At 55.9% G+C, this 25416-nt stretch overlaps 2 protein-coding genes across 11 annotated transcripts in view; one reads left to right on the top strand and one right to left on the bottom strand.

Moving 5' to 3' along the window:
- CUX2 (cut like homeobox 2) overlaps positions 1-19362 on the top strand; it is a 59023-nt gene extending 39661 nt beyond the window's left edge. For 2 of the 9 annotated variants that reach the window (XM_079323073.1, XM_079323072.1), the window contains exons 2-20: positions 2492-2570; positions 2839-2932; positions 7069-7209; positions 7349-7457; positions 8188-8264; positions 8347-8413; positions 9134-9182; positions 9884-9988; positions 10515-10709; positions 10796-10854; positions 10938-11185; positions 11366-12001; positions 12866-12967; positions 13610-14382; positions 14776-14935; positions 15383-15652; positions 15882-16070; positions 16174-16447; positions 16847-19362. In XM_079323073.1, coding sequence (XP_079179199.1) covers positions 2851-2932; positions 7069-7209; positions 7349-7457; positions 8188-8264; positions 8347-8413; positions 9134-9182; positions 9884-9988; positions 10515-10709; positions 10796-10854; positions 10938-11185; positions 11366-12001; positions 12866-12967; positions 13610-14382; positions 14776-14935; positions 15383-15652; positions 15882-16070; positions 16174-16447; positions 16847-17513 — 4203 coding nt within the window. In that variant the 5' untranslated portion in view covers positions 2492-2570; positions 2839-2850 and the 3' untranslated portion in view covers positions 17514-19362. Of the gene's footprint in view, positions 1-2491; positions 2933-7068; positions 7210-7324; positions 7462-8187; positions 8265-8346; positions 8414-9133; positions 9183-9883; positions 9989-10514; positions 10710-10795; positions 10855-10937; positions 11186-11365; positions 12002-12865; positions 12968-13609; positions 14383-14775; positions 14936-15382; positions 15653-15881; positions 16071-16173; positions 16448-16846 lie in introns of those variants that run through there. The other 7 variants (XM_079323075.1, XM_079323074.1, XM_079323071.1 and 4 more) reach the window with 7 other exon arrangements.
- Positions 19363-20584: 1222 nt separating this feature from the next.
- On the bottom strand, positions 20585-23014 carry PHETA1 (PH domain containing endocytic trafficking adaptor 1). Of its 2 annotated transcripts, none has more exons than XM_079323080.1 (2): positions 22811-23014; positions 20585-22320 (listed from the first exon to the last, which is right to left on the bottom strand). In XM_079323080.1, exon 2 carries the CDS (start codon positions 22307-22309, stop codon positions 21554-21556), a length of 756 nt encoding a protein of 251 aa, XP_079179206.1. In that variant the 5' UTR covers positions 22310-22320; positions 22811-23014; the 3' UTR covers positions 20585-21553. The 2 variants fall into 2 exon arrangements, with proteins under 2 accessions (XP_079179206.1, XP_079179205.1); XM_079323079.1 differs by lacking the exon at positions 22811-23014 and adding an exon at positions 22611-22790.
- Between the last annotated feature and the right edge of the window lie 2402 nt (positions 23015-25416).

Genomic DNA, 25416 nt, shown 5'->3' with positions numbered 1-25416 from the left:
CAATTTCTTTACACATCAGCAAAAAAAAAAACCCACCCAAGGAAAACAGCGAAGGCTTGAATTAATTTTTTTCCATCACTTTCCTCCAACATTTGGGGTCTCTGCTGCTTCTTCCCCACCCCACCCCACCCCCCAACAGCTGTTCCTCGACGCTGAAAAAGAGCTCATTTGTGGTTTACAGCCACCAGTATTTAGATGGAAATAACCCAGTACTTATCCTGCACTTGATCTGGTGGATGTAAGAATAAACTCCGCGCCGGTGTGATGCAAATCCCGCTCCTCTGCAGCGGGGACGCTCCGACGCTCCGGGAGGAGCACCGGCTGCGCCGGGGGAGTTTTTACCATTTTGTCAGTCAATTATAATAATATTTCTGCTTCCAAATGTTTAAAAAGTTGGCTTCCGAAGGTATAATCACGGCACAGAGGCCAGCCTGACAATAGTAATTAATTAGGCTATTACGCATTCTGCAGTGATAATTGCTTTGCTGGAAAGTCACCAGCCATGAAAAGGACCCGGCGCGTAAATGTAATTTATCAGACGGCGGCGATCCCGTCCCACCTTGAGCCCACGGATGCTGCTGAGGGAGATGGGAGGGGGAAAAAATGGGATTTAGGAGTACCTGGGTGTTTAATGCAGAGGCAGAGCTCGCTCAGGTTTTGTGTTGCTGGTTGGGCATCGTGGTGATGGGGAGAATGAGAGTGGTGCCATCCTGAGCCAGGGACACTCAGCTCCCCCATTTTTAGCCATTTTCTCCTCTTTTTAACATCCTTCTTGGACGTGGATGAAGGGTTTGGGTCTGTTTCAAGAAAGTGAGAATTTAGGTGTTTTAGTTATAAGATCTTGGTTTTAAGGCTGTTGTGGGTTTTTCCCTCTGTGCGTGGAATTTTCCTCAGTGTGTGGAATTACAGCAGTTTCAATACTGGGTGAGCCATCCCTGTGTGGGACTCAGAGTTGCTCCAGCAGGAATCTCCCCTGACATTTGAGTAAATTATCCCCCATCCAGAAGAGATCACTGAAAATATTAAATATCTTTTTTTCTACTGACATTTCCTAGAAGTTTAGTGGGACTCTGGAAGAGCCAAGGGGTGCCTGGCTCACCATCCTGCCAGTTGCCCACACTGGTGAAGCTCTTCAGAGCAGCTGGGGCAGGTCCAGGCATCCCCACAGCCCCATGTCTGCTCCTGCCCCCTTCCTGTGCATTCCAAAGGGTTTGGGAATGGGGAGGTCACACAGGGCTGATGCCACGAGCAGCCCAGCACCACTGTGACCCCACATCCCCATAAATCTCCCACCAGGACTCACCCCACTGCTAGATCCAGCAGGCACAGCCTGTCCTGCTCCATCACACGGGCACTGCTGGCTCCTGGCTGCCTCCTCCCTCCTTTCCCCTCTTCACTATTATTATTTTAAAGCACCCTGAAGCCAAGCATTTTTGCAGAACGCTGAAGAAAAGCCCCCAAATTCCTCCTCTGCTGGAACCGTGGTGCTGAGAAAGTAGGTTTGTGTACGAGCTGCTATAAAAAGCCCAGCTTATACAATTTTAACAATAGAAAAATGATCTTTGTGCTCCAGTGCCTGCGAGCTCTGGAGGAGAAGGCAGCTTGCTCAGGTGGCTGCTGGATTACAAATGAGCCCTTTGCTTCAGGTTGGAATGACAAGCAATGGCAATCCAGGCTGGTGGGGTGAGCCAGGAGCTCTGCTGGCACAGAGCAGGGAAAAATGCTCTGGTGTGGGAGCTGCCACTGGACTGAGGCCCAAAGTTCAGGTTTTGTTTCATAATTAGCCCATCCGTGGCTTAAGAGCAATTTAATTGATTGTTTCCCTGTCACAACAGTGTGTCTGCTGGGTGGGCACCTCTTCCTCCATTGCCTGCTGGTGTGAGTGCCTAATTTGGCTGCAGCTGGATGTTTTCCAGCTGGGAATGGGTCACTTCCATCCCTGATGCCTGTGCCCTCGTGTCCCTCTGGTGCCTCATCCCATCCACTCTGGGTGGGGCTGGATCTGAGAGAGGTAACCAAGGGGACCTGATGGCCAGCAGCCCCTGCCCCGAGGTGTCATTGCCTTGAAAAATTAAACAGAATAAATGATTCATGCTCATAAATGTTGGATGGGAACACGCAGCAGATTAATGTTGTTGGGTTATTGGGATGTGGCTGGTGTGAGTGTCACCAGCACCCCGGTACCCCAATGGCCAAGGGGGACAGGGACAGGAGGACATGTCCCAGTCCTGGTGTGGCATCACCTCCACCCTCAGCACTGATGGCTGGGGAAAGCCCAGCAGGCAAAACAACGGGCAGGCTTCTTTATTTCTTATTTAAGCACGACATTAAATTATAATTTTCATTTACTCAGAGCACATCAATGATTCAGAGCGACGTGACACGGCAGCGGCACGAGGAGTTTCGCCACGGGCAGCGAGGGGACACCAATCCCACTGCCCATTTCCTCCCTCCCAGCCCACCCCTGACCCCTTTATCCCTCTCCCTGCAGGTGACTGCACTTAGCAAGAGAAGCAAGGGGGCTGAGAAGGTTTTCCTGAGCGTTTACAGGCGATTGCTCCAAGCTCCAGGTGAGCAGCGCGGTGGCGACCTGGCTGCCTAACGAGTGGTGTGCCAGTGCCCAGAGGAGCCAGCGAGGACTGCAGCACCACCCCTGGCACTGCTGGCACCGTCCCTGGCACAGCTGGCACCACCCCTGGCACTGCTGGCACCACCCCTGGCACAGCTGGCACCGTCCCCGGCACGGCTGGCGTCGCCGAGCGCGGCCGGCGCATGGTGCTCTGGAGATCCCAGCCGAAGAGAGGAGAGGAAGCAGCTTTTGCCATCGCTGTGTTTCAGCCCCTGAGCCAAATGCATCTTGACATTAGGAAAGGAATACATTTGCTCAGCCCGTGTAGTAACACCGCGGCTATTCCCACTTGTCTGTTTGACGGTAAGTTGACCGAAACGGCTGAGCCACGGGCACATCCTTCCTCTGTCACCCCGTGCCATACTGGGAGGGGGAAACTGAGCCCTGAGGTTTGTGTTGGAGAGGTGAGGGGCTGGGATCCCCCTCCTGCTGCTCCCCACTTTGGGGGGGTTCATGTGCACCAGGCACGTCGGGGACAGAGAGCTGCAAGTGGCTGAAGATGCACGGAAAGGCTCCTGCAGGGCCACTAATTCATTTTCCAGACATTTAGGAATAACAAAATGTTTTAATGATTTCTTAGGGGAATTAGAGAGACATATTTTTGTCCTCATTAAATTTTCTCCTGTGCTACGAGAACCAAATGTCAGCTTGGTTTCCAGAACTCAGTTATCTTCCCTCCCCACCTCCCCACCAGCTCCTCCCGTCTGCACGTGGATGCACACCCCAAAACTGCTTCCCTGTTCTCTCTGCACTCCTCCTCTCTCTGCTTTTCTCAGCATCATCCCTTGCTCCTCTCCTGCTCCCCAAATCCTCCCTCTCATGGTTCATCCCCGTCTGTTCCATGTCCACATGTCTCTCGACAGGCGAACTCTTTGTGGAATACTTTCCAAGCTCCACATAAGTCCTGATTCGACATTTTTTGCTTTGAATGGCTGCTGTCAACACAAATCTCTGGCAGAGACTGTAACAGAGCCTGATTGCTCAGCAAGTATTTTGATAAGTGAGCTGGCTGTGTGTCTGTAATTACGGGAGAAAACCGTAAATCTTTTGGATATTGTTCACACAGATGTGGCGTGAAGGGAAGGGGGGGAAGCAGTAAAATGTGTTAAAAGCATAATTAATGTCATTGTTGTTGGGGATGATTTGATTTAAGGCTGACTTTGACTCGTAGAGGGATTCTTAGGGTGCTGGTGGGTGTGTTAGAGCAGGTTGGGATGGCAGAGGAGAGACCATCGTGGTGGAGAGGTGACAACACTATGGAGATGCTGTGGGTGTCCCATGGGTGCACCAGGGTGCCCTGTGCTCCTCCTGGAGCCAGGCAGCAGCAGCATGGAATGTGGGATGGGTAAAATGGCCCTGGCACCAGGATTAGCTGGTGATCCCCAGGGATACAGGTGCTCCCTGGAGCTGTGTCTGTGCTTGTGCTCAGGAGAAGGTGAGGAGCACTCAAACTGTCCCTGTTAGTGGGCATCCAAAGGAGGGCATGGAGATGGTGAAGGATCTGGAGGAGGAGGTGCCATGTGAGGAGCAGCTGGGAGCACTTGGTTTATTCAACCTGGAGGAGACTGAGAGGAGCCTTCATCTCAATCCAGAGCATCCTCACACGGGGCAGGGCAGGTGCAGCTCCAATGTGGGCAGGGATAGGACCCAGGGAATAGCTGGAGTTGTGTCAGAGAGGTTTAGGTTGGATATCAGGGGAAGATTCCTCTCCACAGGGTGCTGGGCATTGCCCAGGCTCCCCAGGGAATGGTCAAGGCTGCCAGAGCTCCAGAAACATTTGGACACTGCTCCCAGAGATGCACAGGGTGGGATTGTTGGGGTGTCTGTGCAGGGGTTGGACTCCTGGATCCTTGTGCTGCCTTCCAGCTCAGGACATTTCGTGGCTCTGTTCCTGCTGCAGCGCTGCCGGCGCCACCAAAGGATGGCCAATGACGCCGGCTAGTGGTGGCACTTACACATACACTTATTTAATTAATTAACATGAATAAACTGCATAGAGTGAGTACGGAGGGATAGATCAGCGTGCCAGGGCAGGGCTCACTGTGCCACTGATGGGTGATGCTGCACCAGAGCCTGTGATACCCTCAGGTCCTGTTCAGGCACACGTGTCCCTCGTGTCACCTGTCACTCACCTGTGCTGCTGGCCACTGTCAGGTCTAACCTGTCCCAGTGATCATGGAGCCAGGGATTACACCCCAATATATCACCTGTGGTGACAGAGCCAGCCCCAGAGCCTGGGGTGGCGTTTCCCAGTGGATGGGCAGTGTGGCATTAACTAAGTGTAGTTATTCCAGCTGGGAACTTGGCATCTGTGCTGTCCTGGCTGTTGCAAAGGTTTGCTGTCCCCTTCCCAAATCTCTGCTCCCACCATTTCATCCCAGGCTGGCAGCTCCCAACAGGGAACAGCACCCCAACTGTATCTCACCAGCAGGGCTGCAGCTCATGGGAAGAAAAATGCTGATCTGAGGAAAATCCCTGGTACTTTATCACTCAGACCCATTTTTCCCATATTATTTCTCATCTTGGAGGCAGGAGGAGTTGCTGGTGTGGATGGAACAGGGCTGTCCCAGCGTTTATCTGCATGGAGGCAGCTCACAGGCTGGCACAGAGCCTCCTGCCAACACCCCCAGGGCTGGGTAGCACAGGGGGGCCCCCAGCAGCCCCTGGAGTGCAGGGTTTAATTATCCATATCCTTATCTCCACTCATGTACTCACAGGGGTTATTAATTGTGGCTGTGCTGCATGGCTGCAATCCCCACCTTTGGGTGGGGAACCATCCTGTGGGATGTGGGATGCTGAGCTGAGGCATTCCAGGAGCTGAAGGATGCCTTGAGCATCCCAGGGGGGTCCCAGCTGGAGCCAAGTTCCTGTTTCAGTGCCAAAGCCAGCAGCATTCAGATCCTCATGGCCAGAATCCCAGCACAAAGCTCTTGTTCCATCCATTCATGGGGTCTTTGTGATGTCCAGCAGAAAAAAGGGATAAGGTTCCCTGTGGAGCAGGATGCTCCAGGGGCTTTTGGCCTGGCACTCACTAATCCTGGGGGATGCAGTAGGGTGTGATACTGTGGGCACCAGTAGGACACTGCAAATCCAATTTGGAGGAGCATATGCCTTGGCATTTCTTGTTTGCAAGGAGCATCCATGTGGGCATGGACCAAATCTTACATCTTTTGGGCAGGTTCACCCCAAAATCATCTAATGCTGTGTTTGCCCTCAAATCCCATGGCATGGCCTCCTTTATCCCACACCACTTCCATCTCAGCCAGGGACTTATCAGCAGAGCTCTGTGTCCCGTTCTGGGTGGAGGCAGGCAGTTGTTGGAATTTTCTTCTATCACTATTATTATCTTTTACCCTTGGATGCCTGCCACGTGTCTGTGCTGTATAGTAGCATGCCCAACTCCATCCCACTTCCCTGTTTGTCTAACTTTTTGACCCTGGAGAATTCAAATCTATTTCCTTTCCTCTTCTTTTCCACAAAAAAAAAAAAAAAAAACAACAAAAAAAAAACCCCAACCAAAATAAAAAAAAACCCAAAAAAACCCCAAACCTATATTAACCTGGCTCAATAGGAGGCATTTTCTTGAACTTATTAAAAAATCCAGACTTGTAAATTAATTTGTTCATGTTGTACAATGGCAGTGCAGATGGACTCATTAGCATGCACACAACAAATAATTATAGATGAATTTTTAGCTGGCCTGCTTAATGGGCTTGCTGGGTTAATTATGTCAATGTATAATTACATCAGCCCTGGGAGACATAATGGCACACCCCGCTGAGCAGACACTAGCTAATGATGGTGTAATGCTGACAGAGGGAAGACGGACGGCTCCGTTTGCACCTGCTTACCTCGGCACAAACCTCCATTGTCTGTGCCCGAGCCCTGCCCGAGCCACCGCTGCCGTGGGTGCCCCCGGGGGTGATACCCCCGTGCTCCCTGCCCGTCCCTCCGTGCCTGGGGGCTGGCAGGGAAAGGCAGGATGCCGGGGGTGTTCCCGTGGTACCTGGAATGGCAGGGTTCAGGATATCCCCGTGGCTCCTAGAAAGGCAGGGCTTGAGGATGTCCCCATGGTTCCTAGAAAAGCAGGACTCAGGATGTCCCCATGGCTCCTGGAATGGCAAGATTCAGGATATCCTTATGGCTCCTAGAAAGGCAAGATATTCCCATGGTTCCTAGAAAAGTAGGATTCAGGATGTCCCCATGGCTCCTGGAATGGCAGGATTCAGGATATCTTCACAATTCCTAGAAAGGCAGGATGTGGGAATGTCCTCATGGCTCCTAGAAAAGCAGGACTCAGGATGTCCCCAGGGCAGGATCTGGCGTGTCCCCATGGCTTTGGAAAGGCGTGTCCCGGAGTGTCCCCACGGCTCGTGGAGGTGGCAGGGGGTCCGTACAGCGCCATCCCCGCTGCTCACCGCCCACCCCGCCTCCCGCAGACCCCGCTCCTGTGCTGGAGGCTGCCCGGAGCCTGGAGGATCGGCTGCAGCAGCTCCAGCGCCTGGAGCCCGAGCCGCCGCCGCCGCTGAAGGATCTCAGCCGGCCCTGGAAGAAGCACCCGGAGCTCGCCAGCGCCAAAGGTACCGACCCGCTGGCCAAGGGTGGCAGCAGCCGTGCCGCCGCTGAGCATCCCTGGGATGCAGGGTGTGTCCCAGGAGCTGCCCCCTGGCCACACCGCTGCTGTCCCCTCCGCAGCCGTGTGACTGTGTCCCCCCGCAGAGCGCAGGGAGGGGAAATCGCCGGCAGCAGAGCCCCCGCTCCCCGGCACCGACGGCAAAGCGCCGGGCGCAGAGAGCTCGCTGCTCAGAAATGAGGCAGACAAGCAGAAGTACGTGAGTGCCGGGATTTGGGGTGTTTTAGGGGTCTGTCCCCACTCCTGGCTGTCCATCCCCGTTCTCATTCCCTTTGCTGTCCAGTTAGGAGCTGTCACATCCTGTTCAGAAACCTGACACCGTCTCAGACTCTCCCAGTGTCCGTCTGTCTGTCCATCCCCAGTCCCAGGTGGTTTTGGGGCACAGCCAGACCAGGTCCCTCCTCTTGTCCCCTTGTGCAGTATCCCTGGCTTTGCTCAGACTAATGATTGAATCCAGGGTGCTGATGAACCTCATTAGATGACCTTTTAATTTGGAGGCTCCCGGCCTTCTCGTTGCCTTCATTGTTATTCCTTAACACGCTGCGCCGGGAAACAAATGAAGAATCTTTAAACCCTAAATTGCAGATCTCTGCGAGTAAGTTCCTGGCAAGTGCGGGCTATAAATAATGCAGAATAACTTTTCCCTGATTGCTTCCCCCTCCTCCATTTAATTACAGGTGGGGGTGGGCTGCCATCCCCCTCCTCATTAGGGTTTCAGCCTCTGGGATCAGGGACCATTTTCTACCCAAAGTGAATTTTTTTACACTTGAGGTAATAAACCTCTTAACACTGGGGGGCAACATGGCCTGAACACACACTGGTATCCACTGGTGGGTCTTTCCTGGCTTCAGTGAGTGATGGAGTGGAGGAGGGGATGCTGTGAGGGGTCTCTGTGTGATTTTGGGTACATCCCCATCTCTCACAGGGGCCTGCAGGAAGCTCAGGTCACCTTGGCCGCTCGGCTGGGGGAGGCAGAGGAGAAGATCAAAGTGCTCCACGCAGGTAGTGGGGCTGGGACAGGGGCTGCTGACCCTGGAGGGCCAAGCCCCCACCCCACAGCTCACCCTCCTCTTCATCTTGCCAGCGCTGAAGGCCACCCAGACGGAGCTGCTGGAGCTGCGCTGCAAATACGATGAGGAGGCAGCGTCCAAGTAAGCTCCCAGCAGGGCTGGGTTGTGCTCAAAACTGAGCTTGGAGCCACTTTTGGCAGCACTGGGACATCTCTGTGGTGCTCCTTGAGGAGCTGAGATCCTTCAAGTCAGTGCAGGAACATCCTGAGTCCTGCTATCACCAAAACTGTGGGAAAAACAGAAATTCTCCAACATCTTTTAAGTGCTGGAGAACCAAGGGATTACTTTTTTCTGGCCAGGATGTGCCTATAGAAATTATGTCGTTCATGCATGCCTGGGTTGTGCAGTGAAAAATTCAATCACACATGGTTCTTTACCAGACCTTTCACATATTTTTACATAAAAACCCCACAGAAATTCACATCCAAATGACACAATTCCTATTACTCGATCTATTAATCCCTTTAACTTTGATACTAATTAGGTCATCATCCTTTGGTTCTCTTACCGACCTTTTCCCAGACCAGTTGTCTCCACCCACCAGGAGGGAAATGTTTGTTAATGTTTGCTTATCTTCTGTTTATCTCCTGGCTACTCCCAATTCTTCCCCGGTGAACAGAATCTTTTGAAGGGAAACTTCAAATCCCCTCCCCCTGGGCAAAGACAAACAAGACTCTGACTAAAGTTACAAAAATATTTTGAAAGTTACACCATTTCCAACAGCAGGATCCTTATCCCTAAGCCTCCTGCCCGTGTTCTGGGCTGTGTCTGTGCCTCCACACCTCTTGTTTTCTGTCACAGGGCAGATGAAGTCGCCATGATCATGACCAACCTTGAAAAAGCCAACCAGGTGAGCCAGGAGCTGACTTTGAAGGAGCTGGTGGGGTTGGCCCTGCAGAGCCTGGGATGCTGCATGCACCCTGAGTATCTGTGTGACCTGGATGTCTCTCCCAAAACTGATAAGGGGTTGACAGGCACCAGGATTGGGAATTCCTACAAAGGAGAGTTCGAGTTTCCTCCCCCTGCTGGGACCCCATGCCCATGCGTGGGGTCAAGGGTGTGTTTGGGATTCTGCCAGGCTCCATTTGGCTGCTGGAGCTGGCACCTGTCACCTCCAGCCTCTCAGGGGTGTTTTAGGGAACAACCCACACTGTTCCTGTATTAGATTCCAGTGTAATCCTTCTTGGTCCTGTCTATTCCCCTTAATTAGTTTTATTTAATTCTGAAAATGTAGATACGAATAAATGCATGTGGATAATAAAAGAGGGCTAAAGAACAATCTGTATAAACAAAACCATCATTTTGGGTGGAAAAAAACCCCAATGTCTTGGAGATGGTCTGCAGCCAGTGCCCAAGGATTTGGATCAGGAACTGTTTTAGGACACAAGGACATTAAATACATGGGGGGAGCTTAAATACCTGGGCTGGGCTTGTGATGCTGGAGGTGGGAATGGGATGCCCAGGAGAGGCACAGGCTGGGGCAGGTGCTGGAGCCTGTGTGGGGTGGGATGAGCTGCAGTGCCTGGTCTGATTGCTGCTGTTCTCTTGCAGCGGGCGGAGGCGGCGCAGAGGGAAGTGGAGAGTTTGCGGGAGCAGCTGGCGGCTGTCAACAGCTCCCTGCGCCTGGCATGCTGCTCCCCAACAGGCAGCACAGGGGTGAGGGCATCCCCAGGGCCAGGAGCACCTCTCAGAGCAAGGAGCATCCTTTGGGGACACAACAGCCCTGGACCAGGAGCATCCCTGGGGCCAGAAACAGCCCTGGGCCAGGAGCATCCTTTGGGGCCAGGAGCATCCTTTGGGGCCAGGAGCAGCCCTGGGCCAGGAGCATCACATCTGTCACAGCCACAGCATCCCATTGCACTTGGGAGCACCACATTGATGCAGGTTGCCCCAAAAACTCCAAGCTCAAAATTCCCAAGCAGTGTTTCCACCCTGAGGTGGTGGCACTGGCTGTGTCCTTCATGGAGAAAGGGACATGGACCCCCAGAGCACTAAAATGCAGCTGGGAGACTTTTAAGGGCAGAAGGAAGGTCTGTCCCTCCCCAGGGCTCTGTCACCACAATCCCCAGTGCACCAGGCTGAGCTCTGGCTCATCTGCTTGCTGTGGGGACAGTTTAGTGGGGGAGGGTGGCCCTTGTCCCCCAGTTGGGCGGCCGGGAGCTGACAGTGTCCCCTCTCCCAGCAGGACAAAGTGAACTATTCCATGTGCTCAGGGTCGAGGTTGGAGGCAGCTCTGGCTGCCAAGGACCGGGAGATCCTGCGGCTCCTGAAGGACGTCCAGCACCTCCAGAGCTCCCTGCAGGAGCTGGAGGAATCCTCTGCCAACCAGATCGCCGAGCTGGAGGGGCAGCTGGCTGCCAAGAACGAGGCCATCGAGGTGCGACGGGGGGCGTGCGGGGTGGGGGACTCGTGTGCGACCCCACCAGGGTCTGGCTGCAAGGACCCCCCTCCTCTGCTCCACAGAAGCTGGAGGAGAAGCTGCAGGCACAGGCAGACTATGAGGAGATCAAAACAGAGCTGAGGTAGGGCTTGAGCGGCACCCACGGCGCTCCCACAGCCGTGACGTGGCCACGGCCACCGTGTCACCCCCTTGTCTCCCTCCCAGCATCCTGAAGGCGATGAAGGTGGCCTCTGCTGGCTGCAGCCTCCCCCAGGCAAGTGCTGTGGCACGTCCCGAGGCGCTGGCCGGGCTGTGCCAGCCCTGCCGCCGGTGCCGCCGCCGCCTGTCCCCATCTCGCCTTGGCTCCTTGCAGAGCATCTCCAAGGCGGAGGAGGCCCTGCTGCTGGGGAAGGAGGCTTTCTACCCCTCCCAGAAGTACCTGCTGGAGAAGCCCAGCCTGCTGGCCAGCACTGGTAGGGATCCTGGAATATCCATGGGGATGTGGGTGGCAGGGATAGATCGTGTCCTGGCTGTGGTAGGGTGGGATGTCACCTGGGGAAACTGAGGCAGGAGCTGTTTGGTTGCAGGGCTGTGCCAGAGCCGTGGCCAGGAGGACTCTAGTGTGTGTCTCCCTCTCTCTCCTTCATCTCTAGAGGAGGATCACTCCGAAGACGAGTCGGGGAAGGATTCACTGAGCATGGAGCAGCCGTACCCATCCCCTCACCACGCCCCTGCTGACGACCCCGCCTCCCCCACTCCCCTCCCTGCACTGCCTGGCCCCGTCCTGGCCCCCGATGGTCCCCGGACATTCTCTCTGTCCCCCTTCCCGGGGGGCGAGCGGCTTTCAGGGGACCCCAAGCCCTCCCACCTCTCGCTGCCCAGCTACAAGAGCGAGAGCAGCAGCGGGGGACCTCCCTTCCCCTCCTCCTTCTTCGGGGCCAAAAGCAGCACCGTGCACCCCGTCCCCGCGCCAGCCACCAGTGCCACCAGCCCGCCCGGCGAGCCCGCCGAGGGCAGCGCCGGCAGCGCCGCCGAGGAGGAGCAGCTGGACACGGCCGAAATCGCCTTCCAGGTGAAGGAGCAGCTGCTGAAGCACAACATCGGGCAGAGGGTGTTCGGGCACTACGTGCTGGGGCTGTCACAGGGCTCTGTCAGCGAGATCCTGGCGCGGCCCAAGCCCTGGCACAAGCTGACGGTGAAGGGCAAGGAGCCGTTCATCAAGATGAAGCAGTTCCTCTCCGACGAGCAGAACGTGCTGGCCCTGAGGACAATCCAGGTGCGCCAGAGAGGTGAGTGGTTGGGGTGGCCCTGGCCAGCCAGTCCTGTCCTGGGGTGCTGCAGCATCTCCTCTCAGTGCACCCCAGTTCACCCTGCCATGGCAGGGGGGCTCACCAGACTGTGGCACTATTCCCATCAGTGGCACCCCGGGATTTTCTCTGGCTGCCAGTTGGGATGAGCCCTGGCAAACAGCAGCAATTAACACAACCCATGGCTGTGGAAGCTGCATCCCAGGACGTGCTTTACTCATTTATTCTGACAAGTGCCATTTAATTATTCATTAGACTGTTCTCTGCCGTATGAATCAATGTTCTCGGGAATATTTCATTAAAATAATGAAGTTTTAGTGCTGCAGAACCTTAGTGTGGTGTTGGCACTGCCATGGGATGGTGACTCCCATCTCTGGGGACAGTGGCTGCTGCTGACATCTCAGCAGTGGCATCTGGTCACTCAAGTCCCTTTGGTGGCACCAGGAGTGGACAATACACACCCACAGTCCATGCACCTGCTGGTTTCAGCCTGGAGGGCTCTGATTTATCTCCTGGGTCTGATTCATCATTAACACTTGTGCACAGCCAGGAGGGCACAGTGCCAGGGATGGGGACATGCTCCCTGTGCCCGTATTTCTGCTGCTGATGCCCTTGGTTGGGATGAGCAGGGTGGTGGGAGATGCTGTGCCCGAGGCTGGAGCTGGCAGCCAGGGCTACCAGGGCTCCCTGTGCTCTGGTAGTAACTAATCAGGAGTGACATTTGTCTTCAAACCAGCATCCCTAAAAATAACCGAACATGAGGAGCAGTAAACACTTCCTGACATACAAGTGGAGCTTGTAAAACCAGGGCTGGTGACAAAGCTGTTATCCTGCCTCTTTGATCAGGTAGCATCACGCCGCGGATCAGGACACCGGAGACCGGCTCTGACGACGCCATCAAAAGCATCCTGGAGCAGGCAAAAAAGGAGATTGAGTCTCAGAAGGGAGGTAGGTGCTGCCATGGGGGTCGATCCAGGGGTGGCTGAGTCCCTGCTCTGCCCCATGGCAGCAGCACCCAAGTACCAGTGGCTGGGTGCTCTGTGGTTGTGGATCCCATCCCAAAAATGGGCTTTTTTGGGGGGTGTTTCACCCATTGAAATCCATGGAGAATTTCAGGGCATGTTGGAAAGAATGGGATGGAAGTGTCCCTGTGCAGCAGAGTTCAGATCTGGGCTTTCAGAAACTTTGGATGCACTCTTATCCTCCCCCCTGGCCCAAACCAGATGATTAAATGAGTATTCAGGATCCATCTGGCACGAGGAATCATTAAAGCAGCTGCTCTCGCAGTCAATTACAAGAAATGAAATACATTAAAACAGGTAGTCTGCTGAGAAAGCAGAATCCCAGAGAATTAAATTAGACGGGAACAGTGGAAAAACAGGCAGGGAAAACAAACATGTTTGTCTATCGCATTGTTGGTAATGGGATTTATTTTGCAATCATCAAAAAAGAAGTTGGCTTTGAGTTGAGCTGTTGAAGCTTTTGCTCCAGACCGGGATAAACCACTTTTCTCCCACACTTTGAATTGCGGCCGCACAATAAACGCCGCGTGCCGCTCCTCGGGGCTGCCCTCACCCTGTTTCTGTGCAGGGGAGCCCAAAACGCCGTCGGCATCGCAGGCAGTGTCCAACGGGGCGGGCGGCGGCAGCTCGGAGGATGCCATCAAGAGCATCCTGGAGCAGGCGCGGCGGGAGATGCAGGCGCAGCAGCAGGCGCTGCTGGACATGGAGTCGGGGGCCGGCGGGCGCGGCGGGGACGCGGCACCTGCCGAGCGCTCCACGCTGGCCACCGTCAGCCAGAACATCGCCCCTGCCTACGTGAAGCAGGAGGAGGGCAGCGGGGCCAGCCCCGGCCCGCCGCAGCCGCCCCTGGCCGTGCTGTCCCCCGCCGCCTTCGTGCAGAGTATCATCCGCAAGGTGAAGTCGGAGATCGGCGATGCCGGCTCCTACTTCGACCAGCACTGGGCGTCCGAGCGGAGCCTGCTCAGCCGGCCCTACACCTCCGTGTCGCCGTCGCTCTCCTCCTCCTCCTCGAGCTACTCCAGCATGGCCAATGGCCGGGGCTGGCCGCGGGGCGAGCCCGGCGAGGGCGGCACCAACGAGGACGAGCTGCAGCCGGCGGAGGAGGAGCCGCAGCGGCTGTCGGAGATGAAGGCGGAGGGAGCGGGCGCCGAGCCCGCTGGTGGCCGTCTGTCCTACTACCCCACCTACGTGCCACGGACCCTGAAGCCGACGGTGCCGCCGCTGACGCCCGAGCAGTACGAGATGTACATGTACAGGGAGGTGGACACGCTGGAGCTGACCCGGCAGGTCAAGGAGAAGCTGGCCAAGAACGGCATCTGCCAGAGGATTTTCGGAGAGAAGGTACCAGCCTGGAGAAGGGGGGTCTGGTATCTCCTCCGCTCCATGACCCAGAGTCTGGGACTCATTGATGTCCTTTTCCCTGGTCTGTTTCCCCTTGGAGGTCTCACCCATCCCCAGTCTCCCAGTGGCCACTAATTGGACAGTGGCACTTCCCACCAGAATGCCCAGTCCCCTGAGCAGAGCCCTTTGGGGACCAGCCTCCCATACCACTGGGTATCCAGGAGGACCCACAATCAGCAGGGGACAGAGGACCCAGACAGTCTGTGGGGCAGTGGGTGGCAGTGGGGGGCATCCTGCTCCCCCTCCCCTGACACAGGGGTGGAGGACAGGCAGCTTCCCAGCACCAGGGGAGTGCACCCCACCTTTGGTGGGTGACACCTGCATGGTGCCCAGGTGCTGGGACTGTCCCAGGGCAGTGTGAGTGACATGCTGTCGCGGCCCAAACCGTGGAGCAAGCTGACACAGAAGGGTCGGGAGCCTTTCATCCGCATGCAGCTCTGGCTGACAGACCAGCTGGGCCAAGGGATCAGCCAGCAGCCCACACCCTCCCAGGGTAAGTGACACCACTGTCCCCATCTGCCATCAGTGTCCCCACCACTTCTGCGTCCATCCCCTGCATCCCAGTGGGTTTGTCCTCCTTCCACCCCAGCACTGGGAAGAACTGTCCCTGCCAACTCCAACACCAACACCCAGACCCTGGGAAGCCCCTTTTATCCCCAACCCCCTTCATTTAAAACAAAAATAAAAGGAAAGCCACATCAAAAATCTTGTGCTTTGTGCCTGACATAAGCCAGTAACTGGATTTGTTGTGTTATATTAGTGGCATTTTGTATCTTTATTATTCCACCACTCCCATCTCCTGATTTGCTGTAGCTACTGCAGAAGCTTGGCTGGCATCCCTCTTCTCCAGAGGGCAAAGCCACAGGCATCCCCCAAATGCCTCTGCTGCTCCTGCCGTGTCCCTGCACTGTCCCCACTGATCCCTCTGTGTGTCACACAGCCAGCCCAGTGGAACCCCAGCCGTCCCCCTCGCCGCCCCCCAGCCCTGCAGAGCACGAGAAGGGCTGCCAGGAGCCCCTCACCCTGGCCTTGGAGAGCAGCAAGGAGAACCAGCAGCCCGAGAGCCGCTCGACACCTGCCCTGGGCGGGAAGATGTATCCCAACAGCCAAGGGCCTGTGGGCATCCAGGAGATTGTGGCCATGTCCCCCGAGCTGGACACCTACTCCATCACCAAGAAGGTCAAGGAGGTCTTGACGGACAACAATTTAGGTGTGGACCCTCTCTCTGCCCAGGTTTTTGGGAACTGCTGGTAAAACTGCACGGATCTAGCACCCCAATTCTGTAGATGCACCTCCCTCCTGGATGTTCTTCTGTGGGTGCTCATGGGAATTCCAGGAGGATGCTGGCTGGGAAATGGGGTGCAGCTGCTCTGCAGGGGGACTGCAGTGCCTGTCCCTCTGCTCTAACCCCTCTAACACCTCTGCTTCTCCTCCGCCAGGCCAGCGGCTGTTTGGGGAGAGCATCCTGGGCCTGACGCAGGGCTCGGTGTCCGATCTCCTCTCCAGGCCCAAGCCGTGGCACAAGCTGAGCCTGAAGGGGAGGGAGCCCTTCGTCCGGATGCAGCTCTGGCTCAACGACCCCCACAACGTGGAGAAGCTGCGCGACATGAAGAAGCTGGAGAAGAAGGGTGAGGGACGGGGTGACACGGCCCTGCTGGGTGCGGGATGCTGGCCAAGGGGGGGTCCTGGGCTGGGGGGTGAGTGGTGCCAGCTGGGTGTCCTGTCCTGCAGCCTACCTGAAGCGCCGGTACGGGCTGATGAGCACCGGCTCGGACAGCGAGTCCCCCAGCACCCGCTCTGAGTGCGCCAGTCCCAGCGCGCCGCCGCAGGAGCTCAGCCTGCTCCAGATCAAGAAGCCACGGGTGGTGCTGGCGCCAGAGGAGAAGGAAGCCCTAAAAAAAGCCTACCAGCTGGAGCCATACCCCTCCCAGCAGACCATCGAGCTGCTCTCCTTCCAGCTCAACCTCAAGACCAACACTGTCATCAATTGGTTCCACAACTACAGGTATGGGCGCTCCTGGGTTTTGGGGGCTGATGGTGCTGTGCCACAGAGGGGGTGTCACTGCTCCCATTCCAGCCTCCCCCATCACTCTTCCTTAGATGGAAGGTGCAGACCCACAGGAGGTCCCCAGGTGCAGCCCAGACTGGTGGGTGGTGTTGGCGACCTTGACCAAGTCATGTTGAGCATCTAAAGATGTTTCCATGCTCTCATTCACCTGCTGACCCAGGGTGGGAGCTCTGCAGAGGGGGGGATGAATGCTTTATGGAGGCTGCTGGAGCACAGGATCCATCCCAAAGCAGCCCAGCCCTGGGGAGCAGCACAGGTTTCATCCCTAGATGGTATTGCAGTGGATAGTTTATCCACTAGATGTGCAGTGGCCATGGCATGCGGTTGTGTCTGCAGGTCACGGATGCGCCGAGAGATGCTGGTGGAGGGGGCGCAGGACAACGACACAGACCCCGAGCAGAGCGGTGGCACAGCCCTGCCCGGGCGCCGGCCCCTCCCCAGCCCCGACTCGGACAGCGAGGATCACAAACCCGTGCTGCTGGGGGGCTCTCCCCCCTGCGCCGCCGCGCCCCTGAAGGTGAAGGAGGAGCAGGGGGATGCTGGCGGCTGGAGCCGCCGGCGGGACTCGCGCAGCCCGGTGGGAGTGGCCCAAGGGACCGGCCCTCCCCAGGAGGAGCGGGGGGCAGCCCCCCACGCCGCCGCCCCCAGCGCCGGCAGCATCCCGCGGCGGGGAGGCCGCGCCGGTGCCACCGCCGGGGGACCTCCGCCACCGCCACCGCCGCCGCACCCCGACAGCTCCCAGTCCTCCGCGGGCTCATCCCGCTGCAGCTTAGTGGTGTCCCCAACATCACCCTCGGCAGCTTCCTCGCCCGGCCTCACCGGCTCTGCCTCACCGGGACCATCCTCTGCCGGGCCGGTCTCGCCGGCTCTTCCACCGGCTCCCGGCCCCCGGCTCAGCACCAGCGTCCAGCGGCGCCACGAGAAGATGGCCAACCTCAACAACATCATCCACCGCCTGGAGCGGGCTGCCAACCGCGAGGAGGCCCTGGAGTGGGAGTTCTGAGCCCCCCCATATCTATATATACACCCCCTACATATATATATATTTTGATAAATGCAGTGTGCACCGAGAGGTGATGAGTGGCCGGCGCCACGGAAGAGGAACGCCCGTGGAAAAGAGGGAACCGCCCCTCTATGGAGCTGCCCCACCCCTCTGGCTTTGTTTTAAATGTGTAAAACTGGGAACAATTTTAGAAAAGAAAAGCAAAACAAAACAAAACAAAAAAAAAAAAAGCAAAAAAATATTTATAGACCTCTTTTAGATATTTTAATAAAAGGATACTTTGGAATTTATTAACAGCTTAAGCTGCTTTGATATTAAAGATAGCTATAAAATCAAGATGATGTAGCAGTCGTGTCATTAAATGTACACTGAAGTCTTGTAGTTTGCCACTGGATGAGATTAAAAACAAATAAAGAACAAAAAAACAATAACCAAACAAAAACAAACCAACCCACAGAAAAGACTTTTTGAGCAAAGCCATCAAGAAGCACTATGAGACTGACCAAATTTAAGAAACTTTTGCAGTTTCCACCCCTGTCTGTAAGACACTGCATCGCTTCTGCCCCAGCCAGAGACTGCATCCTAGTCCCTGAAGACTCTAAAGCCCCTGATGCCATCGAGTATGTATTTAGTTCTGGTGGTTTATGTTTTTGGAAGCCTTTGTAACACAGAATGTCCCGTGTGGTTGTATATGTTGTAGAAATGTCTGCAATAGCCTTCTGGAACAAGATGTAGCATGGTCCCAACACCGTCCCTCGCGCTTCCTGCGCCTCGTGCCAGCTCCCAAAGGGGGAGAGAAAATGAGGCAAAAGCAAAGAAAGCGACCTGAGCTTGGGATTTTGGGAGTAGGATGGGAAAATGTGCCTGGGTGTGATGCTTGAGGATGCTATTGCAAACATCCATGGCAACCAGGTTCCATTTGGGGAAGAAGAAGATGAAGCCCCCAAGATTTAGCTCTGGGGCAACAGTGCTTGAGGTGAGCACCCAAAAATTGTGAGGAAGACACTCACAGGCTGAGCCTGCTCAGGGCTGCTCCAGCATCACAGCCAGCTCTTGGGGCTGAAGCACTTTTTTAGGGAGAGCACCTGGGCAGGAGGAGCATCCCCTTCCCACAGCCATGTCCCCAGGTGGTGGATGCCAGTGATGCCAGGATGAGCTCTGGGATGTCACATCAGGCTCCTGCCTGAATTGGGCAAGCTCAGCTCTGAGTTGAGCAAAGCACCACTGAGCTTTGGCTTTCCAGGGCTGATCCTGTGCAGATGCAGGAGCTCAGTGGTGGCACCATCCCAGTGTTGTCCCTGTCACCTCCCTGACCTCAGCACCTCCAGCTGGCCTTTGCTAACAAAATGCCTTTAAACGCTGTGGAGTGCCCCACACAGGCCCTGTCCCCTGCCCACAGGGCACCAGCCATCACCCACCAAGGCCCTGCCAGGCTCCCAGGCAATGCATTGACTGATTTTCCACTGTAGACGTTTTTATCAGAATAGAAGGTATTTTTATACTCGGGTGGTAGTGGATGAGCAATGCTGAGCGAGGGCACGGCTCTCCTTGCCTGCCTCCCCTGCCCTTGGCTGCTCTGCCACCGTGCTGTGGAAGGTGGAGGTGTGACCACTGCCTGCCTGCTCCATTGTGTGCTAGAGGGAGCTTTAGTGGAATGGGATTTGAGGAAGCACTTAGCCCTGAGCACGGCAATCCTGTTGTATGAAAGCCAGCGGGACACACCGGTCATGTTTTTGTTAGGCTCATGTTCTGTACTTCAAAAGTTTCTATGAGATCGATGAACTTTGTTTAACAATTTTGAAAGGAACAAGTTCTGTAAAGAGCCACTAAATACAGAAGTTGGATACGACTTTGGCCTTGGGGTGTGTTTTGTTTGGAGGTGATGGAATGGGAACTCCTCTCACACTTGCCTGGTGCCTGGTGTTGGCACTTTTGGAAGTCACAGCTTTGCTTTGGGATTGTGGCAAGAGCTCTCATTATCCCAGTGACTGGGGATTAAAAAAGAGGGTGGTAAATGGGGTTATCCAGCTCAGGGTGTGATCTGCCCCATTAAATTCCAGGTTTGCTCCTGCACCTGGAGTAGCTCAGCATCCTCCAGCATGAGTTTCAGCTTGGTTTATCATAAAACTGCCTTTTCCTGGAATGGTTTGGGTTAGAAGAGACCTTAAGGATCATCTTATTCCAACTGCCATGGGCAGAGACACCTTCCACTAGACCAGGTTGCCCAAAGCCCTGTCCAACCTGGCAGTGCCAATGACACCACGCCCCAGCACGGCTCTTGTTCAGAGCGAGTCTGCAGCTCCTGACACAAGGCAGGGCTGTTTGTGTCTGATGAATTAATAAATCCATATGTTGCATATCTGTTTCAGCTTGTTTGTCAGCTAACATGTTAAGAAGGACTTATATTTGATGGATATCAAATATAAGTCTGGAGAAGCTGGGCCAGCTGCCATGGAAACCAGGACCTTCCCCTGCGGCGAAGGACGGAACCATCTGGGTGCTCCGGGTGCAGCTGCACCCTGGCTGCCCTTGGCACTGCTCCAAATGCCAAATCCCACAGGGGGATGCTGTGTCTGGCCAGGAGCAGGCTCCACGCTCTGCAGGGCTCTCAGTGAGCAGGTGATCCTGGCTGGCTTTGTGCCTCGGTTTCCCCAAGAAGCGATTGCCCAACCTCTGCCAGCCCTGTGCTAAAGAGAAGCTGGAGATGTTCATGAAGGTGGGATGTGTGGGCAGGGACATGGGGATGTGCTGGCCACTTTCCCAAGGGCAGAGTCCCTGGTCCCTGTGAAGCACCAACACCCTTGTCAGGGACAGATATTTTGTCCTGATTAAGATCCATCTCTGCCACAGGACCACCCTGGCACTGGGTGTCCTGATGTTCCCATCTCATCTCACCCCATCCCTGCAGGCAGATATGGGGCTCCAGGGCTCCCTGGCATTGGCCATGTCCCCTTCAGGTGACACAGTCCCTGACCAGCCCCACAGACATAGGACAGGAGGAGGACTAAAATCAATTCCCACTTGGACCTTGCTCCCGAGGGGCTTAGAGGCACAAATGAGAACTATGGATAGGAGGGAAGTTCTAAAACAACTTTTATTGTAGAAAAATTTTGTGCCTGTCCCAAGAGAGCAAAGGGAGCTGGAGCCACCCAGCCCTAAGCCAGGGCACCCTGACTGCTCCCATCTGCTCTAGCAGTGGTTACCCCACCTCTGGGCCAGCAACTTGAGTGTCTGTTGTAGAAATAAGAGAAATACAGGCATGGGACTCCAGCTTTGCTCTGGTTTGGCACATGAATCATTCCTCACGCTCTGCTGCTGACACACTCGTTCCCACTTGCCACCACGAGCAATGCTTCCCCTTAGTGAGCTGGCATGGGGATGATGTGCTGTCCCAAAATATCCACCAGTGCCTGCAGCTGCTGAATTCCCCCAGGGTCTGCCCCCCCCATATCCCCCACCCAGGCTGCAGGCAGCAATTGCTCCTGTGTAATGCCCGGGGCTGGGTGTCACCAGCTCCCCGGAGCGTGCGGAGCTGCTGCTGTTGTTAAGGAAGGGCTGCACTCACTGATATTTTCATTTCAAACCACATCCTGCTGGAGCAGAGGGATCTGGCAGAGCTCAGCCGACCTCAGCCTTGTGCTGGGCCAGGAGGGGAAGTCGGTAGCAGGCTCTCCACTTTGGAACACCCACACGGGCACTCAGGCGGGTGAGACCCCACCAAAATCCTCCTCCCAAAGTTGTCAAGGTGTGATCCCACTGCAAGAGCATCAAGATGCCTCAGCAGAGGCCGAGCTGTGGTCGATTTCCAGTTAGTGACTTGTTTGTAGTTTGTGGAGCACCCCACACCCACATGGCTGGAGGGCACCCCTGTGCTGCCCATTTCAGCATCACAGAGCAGCACTGGTGTCCCTTAGTGGTGTCCATCACCACCACAGCCAGCTCTGCACCCCCCGGGGTGAGGAGGGGAGAGGGCCAGCACCAAGCATGACCACCTCCACCCTGCCCCAGCTCCTGGCAGGTTCCCAGGGCTCAGCCACCGCTTAGGGCCGGGGGCCACGCCGCTTCTGCTCCCAGTCCTGCCGCAGCCGGGTCACCTCGAGCCTGTACTGCTCGTGGAGCCGGTAGAAGGTGGACGGGCTCTGTGCCACGGCCGGCCCGGCGCTCGCTGCCTCGCCGCTCGACGCCCGCCTGCGCGGCGGCAGCGGCGGCGGCCGCGGGCTCCCCTCCCCATCGTCCCCGGCACATCCAGAGGTGTCGGGCAGCCGGTCCGCCCCCAGCACGTTGTTCCACACCGCACAGCCGTTCTCCTTCGGCGGGACGGCGGGCAGAGCCGGCAGTCGAGATTCCGGCTTCCAAAGGGCGGGATGCTCCCGGGAGCCCGCACATCCTCCGGCCAGCCCCCGGCTCATCTCCTGCAGCTGCTTCTCCAGCTCCCGCACCACCAGCCGCATGTAGTCAAAGCTGGCTCGGGACAGCGACTTCACCCAGGACTCCATGGCCGCCTGGTTCTCCGCCGCCAGCACGTAGGTGCGGGACTTGGTGCCGCCAAAGCGGATGGCGAAGGTGTAATTCTCGGCCGCGTCGCACAGCTCCACATTGCATCCCTCCAGCACGATGACGCCCACGGGCTCCCGGCTGTCCCTTTCCTCGAAGTAGAAGAGCATGTTGCCCTTGAGCACGAACCAGCGGCGGTGATAGGCCGTGTGCCGCTCGCCGCGCTTGTACAGGAACCCGGCGTTGTCGGCCGGCGAGTCGCAGGTGGCGTAGAAGGCCAAGCTCCGCTCGTTCAGCTTCATGGCTCCGCGCCCTGCGGGGACAGAGGGTGCTCAGCGCTGCGCCTTAATTGCATGGAAACGAACCATCGCCTTTTTGTTCTTGCTGGCAGCAACGCTGGCGCCCAGGAAATGGAGCTGGTGAATAAACAGCTCCGGGATAGTTGGGATAAGCCCGCTCCCAGATAAGGTGATGAGCCCGGTGGATGCCGGGTGGGATAAGGCTCCCCAGGGTTCACTGGGGACGAGGTTCCCCCTCCCCCCCAGCAGAGGGTTTTCCCAAGGAGCCGCCCCAGGCAGGGATTGTCCCGGTGCCTCACGTCACCTGGTACAGGTGACCTTTCCCCGGCGCCGCGTTTTCCGTGTCGCGCCGCTCCTCCCCGCGACACGCAGGCAGGGTTTTGGCCGGCACCGTGGATCTGGCTGCCGCTCCAGAGAGCCGTGGGCATGAACCCTGTCACAAGGCCACCTCTCCTCTTGTCCCTTAATCGCTGGTGGCCTCGCCGTGCCAGGCTTTCCACCCACCTGGACTCTACCTCCCGTCTGCGGCGGTCACCAGCATCAAGGACGCGGGCGTGGCCGCGGTGGCCGTGTGAGCCGGATGCGGGGTCGGATGGTGCGAGGGGGCTTGGAGACACCGCTCCCGCACGGTCACCTTTGTCCTCGGCTCCCACCGCCCCGGCCCGGCCGGCCCCGCGGGCGGAGCGCTGCTCCCGCCCGCCTCCGCCACCGCCCATCCCCACGGCCGCAGCCGGGAGGGAGGAGCTGGAAAAGCGCTCCGGAGCTCGGCCCCGGGGCTGGGAGCTCCTGGCTTGGCCCGAAACCTGCTGCAGGTCACGGATCCGGACACCGGGAATGAACACCAGGCAGCAGCGTGGAGAGCGAGGGGGGAGTGGGGGAGAGAGTGGGGAGCACTCATTGGAGGATGCAGAGGATATGAACGTCCCGGGATGAGTGTATGGATGTACACAGGGATGTGCACGTGTGGGGGAAACTCAGGAGTTTCTACACAACGTTGCATTTTTGATCACATTTTGGAGGCAAAGAATCGGGAGTCTGGTAGCATCTGGCAGGGAACGGCAGAGGTTGGTGCATGAGGTGGATGACAGAAGGCCCAAAAGGAGGGTTCATGGCAGGACATGGACTGGGGTCCTTTGTGGGTGAGGGATGCTGCAGGGGACCGGGCTGCAAGTCCTGGCTGCTCTTCTGACCTTCCAGCCAAATCCTTGGGCCACAGCCAAGTGTGGGGTGGTCTCAGTGCAGAGAGACAGAAGAAGCTCAGTGGGGACAAGTCTCCAGTCTGACTTCTGCTCTTGGTTGGCCTTCCAGGCTCACAGAACCACCTTGGCAGTGTTGCTGTCCCCACCATGTCCCAGTAAATACCAGTGTCAAGGATTTGTGCTCCTTATCACTGCCCCTTTCCTCCAGTTTCTTCATCCTTCTGCTCTCTTCCACAGCCATGTGTGCGTTTTAGCAATCAAGGCATTGGCAACAACTTCACAGTTCCCCATCCCAGAAATCCTGCTGTCCCTGACCTCTATCACAGGTTGTAGTCCACTCCCCACCCATAGATGACCCCATTTCCCTGCACAGATGCTCAGGACTTTGCAATTTTCTGCTTGCGTCAGGGATTTTCAGTTCACTGAGGGTTTTCCTTGTCACCTGCAGACTTTCACTTTCAGGCTATAAAAAGGGATTCAAACCAGCAATAAAACCATCTGGGCTTTATCTTCCCTCCTGAGCAGAGCAGCTTGTTCAAGGTCGCTGCTGGGAAGTCTCAGGTCTCTGCACCACTTATCTCCCTGCCTTGCTGAGAGATGCCTTTTTACAAGGCAAGATTAGAACAGGAAGGACTATGGGGATAAGCAATATCTTTATTAGAGCAGCTAGGGTAATTGGAAAAAGGCAGCAGCAGTCCCAGCTCTGTTTTCATTTCCTGGGATTCCAAAGCCACGTTTCCATCTTGCAGAAGTTGTTCCTCCTCCACAGCTGCTCTGGAAAATCATTCCAATTCCTAAAAAAACCATTCCAATTCCTAAAAAAAAATTCCCCTGTGGATTTTTGCTTCCCATTCGGTCTCTCTTGGGACAGTCCAGTCGTGTGTTGCTGCACAAGGTCCAGGACTTCCCCTTCTGAGCAGCTCCAGATTTTCCCTGTAGTCCCCCAGCATCCCCCCAGCAAGGACCTCAGTTTCCCCTGACAAGCTTGGATGGGAAAGATGGGAAAATGAACTCCCATGTTGAACTTGCCGGACAGCAGGGGAAAAGGAGAGAAAAAGGGTCTGAAAGGAGGCGAGGGGGTGTCAGGAACATTTCTGGACGTGGGATGCCCTTGGCCTCCACTTCCTGCTGCTCCCATGACCGGTGACTTGGTGCGATTACACAGCAGCGGGTGCTGGCCGGCTCAGCGAGGTGAGCGGGAGCTCTGAGTCACCCCGGTGCCGGCAATTTCGGGTGCTGGGTACCGGGGGGATCTCGGATACCCGGCGCTGTGCGGGACCCTGGCAGGCACAGGGGTGTTATAGATAACAAAGAGATCAGGCCGAATTAAATATGATGGAAATAAGCCATATTTATTTTGCGACCGAAATACGATATGATAGCCACAATCAAAAAGAGACAGAGTCGAGGCCGGGATCGGTATCGGGTGAACACGCTCTGATCTGACCTCTATCTCTTCTGATCCCCCTGTGTTCACAAATGCCGTCCTGGTCAGTCCCGGTTTTGTACAGTTTTTCTTAGCCTGGAGCAGAGGTCTTTCTTTCTTTTCGTTGTTTCGCATATTCATGTAGTTTTCTTTCTCTGCGTTGTGCTGGAATAAACCATATCCGGGAAACGATGAATTTTGATGAACGCAGATCTTGGTTTATGGGAAGCTGGTATTCAGATGTAACTTTCCTGATGGCTTTGGTTATCTTAATCATCGATACTTGTCGGGTGTTCATCGCTCGGGTGTTTCCTGGACAGTTTCTGAAAGGGCTTTCTCCTCTGTAGACTATTAATTTGCTAATCCAAGCTCTTCAGCTTTTGTTGGCAGAAGCAATTCCTTTTCCTCCCTCAGAAGCTTTGGGTTTTCAAGTTTCTTTATTATTTTACTCATACAAACATTATTTATTTCACATTAATTTACAA

This window comes from Erithacus rubecula, assembly GCF_903797595.1.
Source record: "Erithacus rubecula genome assembly, chromosome: 19".
Taxonomy (NCBI): Eukaryota; Metazoa; Chordata; class Aves; order Passeriformes; family Muscicapidae; genus Erithacus; species Erithacus rubecula.
Note: the sequence above shows the minus strand (reverse complement) of the source record. Positions and strands in the feature narration are given on the sequence as shown.